General features: G+C 30.1%; 1 protein-coding gene across 1 annotated transcript in view; it reads right to left on the bottom strand.

Moving 5' to 3' along the window:
- Positions 1-10,998, bottom strand: part of LOC129216366 (neurotrimin-like) — an 89,451-nt gene extending 78,453 nt beyond the window's left edge. The window contains exons 1-2 of the mRNA XM_054850580.1: positions 10,935-10,998; positions 1,447-1,550 (exon numbers count right to left, since the gene is read on the bottom strand). Coding sequence (XP_054706555.1) covers positions 1,447-1,550; positions 10,935-10,998 — 168 coding nt within the window. The remainder of the gene's footprint in view (positions 1-1,446; positions 1,551-10,934) is intronic.
- Between the last annotated feature and the right edge of the window lie 423 nt (positions 10,999-11,421).

The following is an 11,421-nucleotide window of genomic DNA, read 5'->3' as shown; positions in this document are numbered from 1 at the left end:
TCAATGCTAAGTGTATATATATATATATATATATATATATATATATATATATATATATATATATATATATATATATATATATATATATATATATATATATATATATATATATATATATATATATATATATATATATATATATATATATATATATATATATATATATATATATATATATATATATATATATATAATGTTTTTTTCATAACAGTCGATAAAATAAAGATAATATATTTAAACGCATGTTGAAGTATAAGAGAATAGTGGACCTCCCCCCCTCCCAAAACCGCCTCTATTTTGAAAAATTCCTGTGTGTAGTGTACCAACAAAGTTGTTTCTACTATAATAGACACAGTGCTTGTAAAATCTAGCATTAGGAAAGAAAACGTATTTAAATAGAAACATTTAAGACTTAGACAATCCTAATCTAACAGTTTATCTTTGTTTGATCAGGAAACTATAGGGTAGTGTTAGAATGGGAAAAAAATGCAGCAATGTCAAAAGTGTAGTAAAACACGTTTCTGGACTCATACATTTTTTACAGTCGTCACCCCGTTATTAAAACATGATAATTGAATTAAAGAAAAGTCGCCAAATTCAGCGAGTTTCGATGAGAAACGCGAGACATCTTATACGCGTTTTGTAAATGGATGTCTTACCACACGCAGGTGCTTTGAAATTCGGCACTTTTTTCTAAATTTTGGATTTTTTTAAGACCTAATATCTCGATAGTGGGGGCACAAGAGCAAATAAGTTTTGTGTCTAAAAAAAGTCATAATATGCTTTTTCAATCACTACCTATTTTAACTGTGTTTATGTATTTCTTCCCGTGTGGATTTCTTTGTAAGTTATGTTATACACTATGTATGTATGTATATGTATTATGTATGTATGTATTATGTTATGTATATGTATATACCGTTATGGCCAAACTCTCTTTCTCCAGGAAGGTAAATTCTGGCTGCACTCGTGCTTAGCAAGAAGTTAAATTCGTCTTAATAACGACGAGATGTGCACGTGTAAAGTAAAACATTTTAAATATAAGTGTGTCAAAATAAACAAAAAGTGACTTTTATTTTCAATATCTTTTTTAAATTTTTATTTTTCATAACACCTTATATTTTGTTTCTTCTAGTCACATGTTAATAAATACATGTTTAACCCTTTATTTTCTGAATTTTTAAAAGTTTTTCATCGTTTCGGCTTTGTATCTGCGTTTCTTTTTCTAAACTCTCGTAAGGTTGAAAAAAAGAAAATTATCTTATGCTGCATTTAAAAAATTAGATAAATTTCTTCGAGCTATGAATAGAAGTCTCCCAAAACAATTGTCTTGCTTTTATACGTTTCAGAAACGAATGAAATCATGAAAACTATTGGAATCTTTAAGTGTCTTCATTAAATAAAGGATAAATAATCAGTATATTAGAAAGGTCTAATTGTACTTACCCTGTAAAACCCAAGATTTTCGACCACACATGTTAGCAGCGCTGTTGACCCTTCTGTAACTGTTACATTACTCGATTCGCCAACAAATTCTGGTTCCAGATCAGCTAGAAAAAAGATATGGATAATTAGAATTTTACAACTCTAAAGGTCTAAATATTAAATACAAATATCATGCTCAAACATAAAGCTATTACAAAATAAGACTAAAAACAAAATATTTATGATAATTATTTCAAGTTGGTTCTATTTATAGCTATTCTATGTTAAATAAAACAACTTTTTTTTTAAAGAGGTTAATTCACAACTCTAATGTTTTTGCAACGCACCGGTCCAAGTGGATGAAACTATATTTTAAGAGAGTTATGGAGTAGTTACAATAATTTCAGTCTTATAAGGATGGTGTGTTAGTTTCAGTGCAATTTCTCAGAAGATACAATATGTTTCAAACTTGAAGGACACTTCGACAAATGCAGGAAGTTCGGAGTACATGAGCTTCAAAAAAAAAAAAAAAAAAAAGAAAGAAAGAAAGAAAGAAAGGAAAAAAATAAAAGAAAAAAACTTTCAAAAATCTGAGAAAATTTTTTTTAGAGCATACATAAATCACTTCAGCAGGGCCTAATTGCATTTCAATGTATTTTTATGATTGTGTTTATCCGCAGGCTTGTTAGTAACAATAAAGACATTTAAAATTAATGAATTTAATAGTTTGTTTTCATTTATTTTTTTAAACAAGACAAACATAATTTAGAAACTTTTAGTTAGTTGAGAATTATGTTCAAGTGATACAAGTATTTTTCAATGACTTAATTTTACATTACCTAACACATTTGATTAAAAAAATAGAGCGTAAATTTTAAAAGATGCGACATGGAATTGTTGGTGACTTCGCTGGTGCAGCAATTAAATTACTTCCTTATTACCTTCAACAAGACTTTATGGTTTTTATTGGTTTAAAATAAATGTATTTTATTCTGTTAATTAAGAAACAAATAATGAAGTTAAAATATTTATGGATCACAATTTTAAAAATATTAACAGCAAATTATACTTCTTAATCCTAGGCATTGTATCATTCACATATTTCGATAAAAATCATGTAAGTGACGTAAGAAAAAGATCCGGCAACTGATTATAAAAAAACATTTTAAATGTTTAAAAAATTCAGTCTTGAAGATATTAAAGCATAAGAACTGAAAATTGCCAGGATTATGAGTGTATATTATTAAATGTCGTTATATTTGCAAAAATAAGTGGGTATGCTTTTTTTAAGACATATTGTTGACAGGAAATACAAACTCATATTTGAAAATGAAGTTAAACATCTCACAAATCAAAACAAAAAAAAAAAATGCTGACAATTTTTAAAATACAACTTAAGTCTGAATGAACAAAATGCTTCTTTTCCAGTGTTATTACCCCTTTTGAAACAAATCTTCCAATAAAAATGTAAAAAGAAGATATTTGGATGACTGACACTCCTTAGGACACTTGTTTACGATCATTTGCAATGATGCATTCACATTGTTATGGTGTTTTTTGAACAATTTTCTTGAGACGTATATATATAACTGGAAAAAAAAGAAGGTGAAATATCTAATATGTTTGTGTCAATATTTTGAAAATCCCTATAGTAAATTTTTTTTATCCCTGAATTGACCCTTTTTTTTATTTATGGCACTAGGTACTCAATATTACTCCCTTAATTAAGAGTTTAACTGAAATTATGTATACTTTCAATGTAGAATTAGTTTTTATTTACACTCTTGATTCTGGGGATTCAGTCCCCATTTTATATCACTGTCAAGGAGTGATAAACAATGGGAGTTGTGTCTCAGAAATATACCATTAATGCTACATTAATACTCAATTGTATTTCTAATCGTACATATATGAGTGAATGTACTAATTTGAAAAATAATAAATAATAAATAAAGATTCTATTGTGGAGATCTGCGATACTCGTGTACAAGGTTATTTGTTTACCTATTTATTTATTTTTTTACGACGCGTTTTTGTTTTCTTCTTTTTTTTTTCAGACATAGACCGGAATAGGAGTAAGGTTTTACTCTGGTTTTGCGCCGAAAGATAAGAAAAAAACCGAAAAAACCACATAAAAATCCCACTTTTGAACTTATTAGCATGGAATACCCCTTTGAAAACCTCTTTCACTGTAAAAGAAATACGAATCGTCACTGATTGCTTCCAGGATTTCAAGGGTTTCAACAGTTTCCTATGGAAAACTTTCTGTAAAAAAGTTTCCTGAATTGCAACAAGTTTCATGAGTGCCGATTTTATACTGTGGTGAAAATTTTTTTTAGCTACAAGTGTAAAATATATAAGGCTTCTTAATTAAGTGTTTCTTCTTCAGCTTAGAGGCGACCGCTTGGAATTGACTGAGCCTCAATCAAGGGTAGAATGCAGGCTTCGAATATTGTAGCTTTGAAAAAATCGCTAGTTATTTTTGCTTTAGGAGCTTTCTTAGTAAATCAAACATTTGCCTAATTATTACTATTTTCACTAAAGGTACTTGAGTAAATCCAGAAACATGACAGGCTTTGAATGGGAAGGTTTTCCGATTTTTTCAGAAAGATTACAGGTTAATTTCGGAAAGCTAACTAACTTTTAGTGGGAAACCTTCCTGGTTTTTACAGATATGTTCTTGGCGTAAATTAGTCACATTAGATGCCCCTTATTTTTCAGGAAAATTTCGATGTTTCGTTTTTAAACTGAACACGAACGTTTTTTGCACTTTTGCTATAACTATTCATGCGTTTGACCTTTTTACTTCTCTAGTGCCCAGAAGAATGGTAACGGATATTAAAATGCTCCCTCTCCATCGAAAATAACATTATTTCAATGAAACTGTCGAAAGCAGGAAAAATAAAAAGTGAAGAGGGATCACTACACTGTAAAAACGATTCAGAAATGTTCCTGGAAAATAATAGGTAGCTGATGTGCCCAATCTATGCCAGTAACATATCTTACAAAAACCAGGAACGTTTTCCGATAAAAGCCAGTAACCTTTCTGAAATATTAAGAAATCTCCCCTATTAAAGCCAGTCATGAACCTTCTAGAAAAATTAAATAGGTTTAAGTTATTAGATTAGAATCTTCGTGATTTACCGAGAAAGCTCCAGAAATATTAGAGCACCCACGGCCAAGCTACGCGAAAATTGCAAAGCAGGAATCAAGCATATTCCTTGCCTGCAATTCCTGGCTCACAAAGCTGTAGCTATCCAGTGACATATTTGCTCCCATTGGAAGCTTAGTCAATCCGGACGGGCCATAAACAATCTTAAGCCGATAAACTTACTAAACACGCTCCGTCAATATTTAAACTGGTAGCAAAAAATATTTTTCACACCAGTGCAAGGTCTGCATTTGTGCATCTTTTAGGAATTCAGGAAACTTTTTTGCGAAGATACTTGAATTTTTGGGGAAATAGGTGAAAACCTCTGAAATCACGAAACGTTCCACGGAAATAACCAGTAACGTTTCGGAATTTTTTTACAGTGTAAAATGAGGTGGTTGAGGGAGGAAAACGGTGGTCACACTTGGACTCAAAGGCCATTTTACGTAAGAATTTGTGAAAATGGTGCCAGAAGCATTTTGTGAGATTATTCTCCTTCTGAATTTTATCTTTGTAAAGATGCTATATAAACTAGAAAGATAGAAAACATAATTTGCATGTAAAATTAAATTTTTGACTAGTATTACATAACCGTACTATTTGAAGTAGGGTAGGTGCGATATTTCACAGGTTTTACGCAAAGTATTCGATTCTTAGATTTTCTAAAAATCTTTATTTTTGTAAGATTTTTTTACGTATTAAGATAGTATTCAAATAAAAGTGCTTTTGACGTTATTAAATATAAAAAAAAACAAGTGTTGAAAAAAAATAATTAAAAATTTAATACGACCAGTTAGGATCAAATTGCAAAACAAGAAGTTCGGTCCAGTACTACACGAGTCTACCTTCCCAGAAGCCACAACAACTTTCTGGCATCTGATTAATATTCGATTAATTAGCTAAGACATTTTGCTAATTAATAAGCCATTTTGTTAGTCGTACCTTTTCATCATTTACTGCTTATTTCTAAAACAAAATATGCCTCTCGCATGTGATTAAATACCTACGTAAAATATAAATAAACGAACAGCTAAAATAGTAGTACCTTTTAAACACAACGGTGCTATAATATGTCTTTCCAGAAACAAATAATAATAATAATAATAATAATAATAATAATAATAATAATAATAATAATAATAATAATAATAATAATTCTTTCAACAAATAGTATTAAAAATTAAAAGCACCTTTTTTTTAACACTAAAAAAAAGTTTTGTCTATTATTTTTTGCAATATTTTTAAGATGGTTAACCGCATGATTTAACGCCCACTGATTAACTGCATGGTTTATGCCTTCATTTATGTGGTTTTCTTCTTTCTTTGACTTTTACGAGAAAGTAGACTAAAAGGAGGACGAACTTTAATAATGGAAACAAAATGTCAAAATTGAGATTTGTTTTGGGAATTGCTCATTTTGTTCGTCTTTTTTAATGGCTCTTATTCAAAGAATTGCAAAATTATCCAAGATTTTGCATGCTCTTTTAACTACTGCTACATTTTTTTAATGCTGAAAAAATGTTTCCGTGACTTGAAAAAAATGTGCACTACTTTGCATGAAAATCTTAATTTTCCATAAATTTGCCAGGTCTGAAACTCGTTTATTTTTTTCCATGACACGTAAAGAATCTTATAATATGCACGTTTTTATACATATTTTTTAAATTAGATTGCCCATATGGAAACTAAATATGTATGGTTTTACACAAGTCTGGTTGTTAAGTCACAATTATGGATCTATGTTTGATTGAAACCTTGATATTTCTGATACGTAAAATGAAACAAGCTAAAAAAGACGTATACGTGTTGACTGAAATATACAAATATGGAATGTATAAAAAGTTTTAGTTGCTATAAGTTTTTTTTTTTTTAATCTTTATTGATTGAGAGCAACGTGAAATCTGGCAGGCACGTTCATCATTGTATTTAAACCTCCTTACTTTCTTAAATTACCAAATTGTAGAATAGTATGCAATCATAGCAGAATAACTACTTTTCGTAACATCGTTCGGGGCCTCTTAAACAGCGTGGGTCCTGGAAAACTCCGTTACTTGCCATTGCGAGAATCACAGCCCGCATTTTATGCCTAACAATACTGAGACAATAATGTTTAATATGACTATTGAGTAAGTTCTAAAACTGTTTCCTTTCAATTGCAGGTAAAATTTAGGCATTTTTAGTTGGTTGTTAATAAGGCGCCAGTTTTTTTTTTATAAATAGTCAATCTAAGCAAACTTTTAAGTTTAAATAGTCGCAACAACATCATTTTAAAAATGTCAGACATGCCTGTTGTATTTTTCTTAAACTTTTCCCTAATTTTTTATTGACAATTTCCCCGAATTGAAACTGGGTTACAAACTAAATTTATTTATGTGACATTGATTTTGAAATTTGGAAAAACTCACGTACTTTGAACAATGTCTACCGTATTTTTAGCAAGTAACCGCCCTATAGTCAGGGCTAAGGCAGAAATACATGAAAAACACCGCCAAATCAGTTATTCCAGCCGACGACTGCAGTTTCGTGCTTATTAGCACTCATCAGCCCGGCATAGGAAATGACTGAACTAGAGGTGAAAAACCTCTTAAGGAAGCCAAGAGTGCCGAACAAACTGGTAGCTAATATCTAATTAGCGCTGACCACACGAGTGACCAAAGCATTGGTTCGGTTCAACTCGAAGATTGAAGGCAAGACATGGTATTTTTAGTAAGTTACAAAAGGTGGGTATACATGGTATTTTTAGTAAATAACTTGCTAAAAAATACCATGCCTTGACTTCAATATCGAGTTGAACCGAACCAATGCTTCGGTCACTCGTCTGGTCAGCGCTAATTCTATATTAGCTACTAGTTTGTTTGGCACTCGTGGTTTCCTTAAGAAGTTTTCCACCTTTGGCTCAATCATTTCCTATGCCGGGCTGATGAGTGCAAATAAGCACGAAACTGCAGTCCTCGGCTGGAATGATTGAGCTGGCGGTGTTTTTCATGCAGTGTCTAATGTGTTCAGTACTCAAAACAAACTCATATTTTGAAATCGTACAAAATGTTTTCTAAACTTTAGAAAGAAATCAAACTTTTTTTTGCAGTCATTGCTATATATTTCACCAGAAGACTATTAGTAGGACCATAATATTGGTATGAGAAAAATAATGTATGCATATTTTACTTTAAAGTTTTTCAGTACTTTGCTATTCGCAAAACGAGGTATATTACTGTCAAGTAAGTTAAAACTTAAAACATCAACTACGGATTAATATTTGAAGAACATGCTGTTGTATATATTGAAGGAAAATTACAATTGAAAACGCAATATAAGGTATTTTATAAGTAGGTATTTTAATCGATTTATTTGTGTGAAAAACACACAAAAATCAAAATATTAACCGACAAGTTGTGGAAATAAACTCTTTTAAATATTTACGAAATTTTACTGTGGTAGGCTATTGTTGTCGGTGTTGTAAACAATTCGCCTTACCGGATTCCATTATAGCTTGTGGAATCAGTTCGACATTTGCAAATGCAGCTTGTCTATTTACATCGAAATATTTTCGGGTGTATTTGTTTGCTTAATTAGATAGGTAATGTTCATTAGCTTCGTTTATAATTTGTTTTAAGCACAGTGTCCAGTATTGTTGTAAATTGAAAATAAATGTGTAATTTATGGTAAAAAGATAAATGACATAAAAATAGAAAGAAACTTGCACTACTTTAGAATTACTTGCTTTGGAGGAGTAATATATTATTATGTAAAGTCTGATTGCCCATGTTGTTTTAATTATTTAATTGGTATTAAATTAGTTAGATTACGAAAAATTTTATACATTGATGTAAATGAGAGGAATACGAAAAGAAAATGTTAGATCTAATTGCCCATGGTATTGGTATTATAATTGCTTAATTAGCATTAAAGTATCTGAATTATAAAGGTTGTATAGTGAAGTACATGCATACAGTTTTATACTGTAAACATGTACTAGTATAATAGCATACAGTTACAAATTGCTAAATCAGAAAAGCGCACACACATCAGTTTTAACATGTATTGTTTTGTTCGCTGAAAATCTGAATTTATTGTTTGAGAATATATTTTACCCGTGGTGATCCTCTTTTACAAACTGATCTTAAAAAAAAGTGTATCAGTTTTGCGACAATTATTTGTTTTGTATAGATTAGCAAATACAACGTTATCTAAAAAACTTGGAAATATCAATAATGTTTACCTTATTAAGTCAATAATCGCAAAATATTTTTAGAGATTACTTTACCGATATGGCGTCTACTTGCGATATCAGACATAATTTCATGAACACATCAGAAGTAGTTCCTTTAAAGGTCTACAGATTACTAGAGTTCCGTAGACATAAGAACAAAAACTTAGTTTTTTAATCTGTTTATACTTTCCTTGTAATCTCAAAGCTTGGATACTTAAGGAAAAAAAAGATCCTTATTTAAACCCGTAAAGTTAAAATCCTTCAAAAAACTTAGTCTAAATCTGTTCAATACTGATGTTACACAAATAATGAGCTTGTTTTCGGATTTTCTCGTCTTATTTACTCAGTCTTTAACAATGTTTTGCGTTTTAAAAACCCTCTTTTTTTTTGTCATGTGTTTTTCTTTAGAAAAATCTTAGTAAAAATATCCATTATAACAAGGTTCAGCATGCTCAGCAAAAATGACACTAAGGAATTATTCTTCATTATAGTAGGTTTAAACAAGTTTAGTTACTTTACTTCAAATTGTTTTTTCCCCAGTAAGTTTTATGTTTTCTTTGGGAAGTTTGTTATATTGGTGAATTTTCTTTATACGTATTTTATTCGTTTATTTATGGCCTTTATTATGGTCCATAAAGGTCATAAGCTATGCGATAAAGTACAGTTAGACATACAACTAAAAAATAACAATTTAAACTACATGCATGTAAAACATTGGGAAAACTCTTCCAGTACATTTTGTGTACACGGATGGGATGTATGTGACAATATAATCCATTATATTTGTAAAACTAAACAAGTTTACCAAGGTTTGGTCAATTTGTTACTGACATTAGTTATATTTGACCTTCAATTAAAAGCTATCTTAAATTCCATTAGAAGTATGACAGTATCAGTGATTTCATTCGTTGTATTTCATTTGCTATGTATATATATATATATATATGTATATATATATATATATATATATATATATATATATATATATATATAACATAGTTTAAGTGTTTGCAAAAAAAAGTACGTTTTTTTTTTGTAAGTAAAAGTATTGTAAGTAAAAGTAAAAGTATTTACTTTTTTTTTTTTTTTTGCAAACACTTAAATTATGTTTTTTTAATAGCACGGAGGAAAAAAAGTTTATAAATTATTTGCATTTGATAAGTTATAAAATAAATTTTAAACTAAGGAAACGCATGTGTCCCATGATTTTAAAAGGTCAAAACTAATGTTTTAACTTAGTCAAACATAAGAGTTTTAACTTTTGAACCTAAACTAAGGCTTTCTTTAATTGTAACCATTTCTTAAATTTCAGTCGTTTTTTCTTGTACTCTTGTTTCTGTAACTGCATTTGTTTTTGTAGCGCACAGCTTTTAATATTAAGTAAAGTAGATAACATTAATATATTTCAATGAGTTAAACGGAGCAATTTTCGATCTGTATTTTTTCTGTCTTGTTTGAGCGTTCCCAATGAAATTAAAAGTCATGGACGTAAATAATATTTTTCAAGAACCAAGTTTTCAGAACATTTTTAGAAAAAAAATAAAAAATAAATAAAATAAAAAAAAAAAAGAAAGAAAACGAAAAAAAAAAGTTGAACGGTTCTTATTTAAGCACATGTTACATTCTTATGCAGTATTAACTTCATCATTTGAATCATTAGTTATTGGATGCTATAAAATACAAAATACGAACCATATACGAATCAGGGGAGCTAATACCTTGTTAAAAATGGTAAATGTTTGATAAAACAACAATAAAAAAATAAGAACTTAAATTTAATTAATTTATTCTGTAATTTGAAAAATTATGAACAAGGATGTGATTTTTTTTTTAAAGCCTCAAAAAGAAAGGGGGAAAAATAAAAGGAGAGCGAAAAGAGAGCATATTTGGGAAAATATTTTTACCGTGTCTGAAATGTCCATATAAACCATTTTATCGCATAAATAAAAATAAAATTATTATACCTTATATTACTGGTGATATGTTTTTTAAAATATTAATATTATGTAATTAATTTTTTTTGTAAAAAATATTAACATGTGAAAAATATCGTCAGATAAAATATTTCTCCATGAAAAACCATTCAATATGAGACATTTCCATGTTCCGGTATGGCACAAAAATATTCCTTTCAAATGCAAACCTTACCTCTGGGATGAGCAGAAACGAGATGCAACAGAGAAATGCAACAGCAGAGCAGACGACTTTTCATCGCGATTGCAATTTAATGACTTCTTAGAGTTTTCAAAGCACCCGATATGACTTATAACAATTCACCTTCGGCCCGACGCATGACATCGGGACCAGGGGGCTACGGCTGCCGCCAATAAACAAACTCCCGATCTCAAAAGTTTCGAAATGACGTCTTACCCCCCTGAGGGGTTGCTATCCAGGGAGGAGCTCGCGATTTATATTTATGAGGAGGAAGTCGCAAAGGCAATTTTATATTGCTGCTTGGCACCGAAAACACGCGCACACATGCATACACACATGCCACGTGCCTTGCTCAATAAAAGTTTTCCCTCTTTTAGCAGAGTGGCGCGGCGACTGCGCATGCGCGAATACTTAGCATGCTTGATTAAACCGTCTCTCCCGATAAGAACCCCTTTGTCACCAACATGTTCCCAAGATTAAT

Source organism: Uloborus diversus, chromosome 2 (assembly GCF_026930045.1).
Source record: "Uloborus diversus isolate 005 chromosome 2, Udiv.v.3.1, whole genome shotgun sequence".
Taxonomy (NCBI): domain Eukaryota; kingdom Metazoa; phylum Arthropoda; class Arachnida; order Araneae; family Uloboridae; genus Uloborus; species Uloborus diversus.
This window is presented reverse-complemented; position numbering and strand designations above follow the sequence as displayed.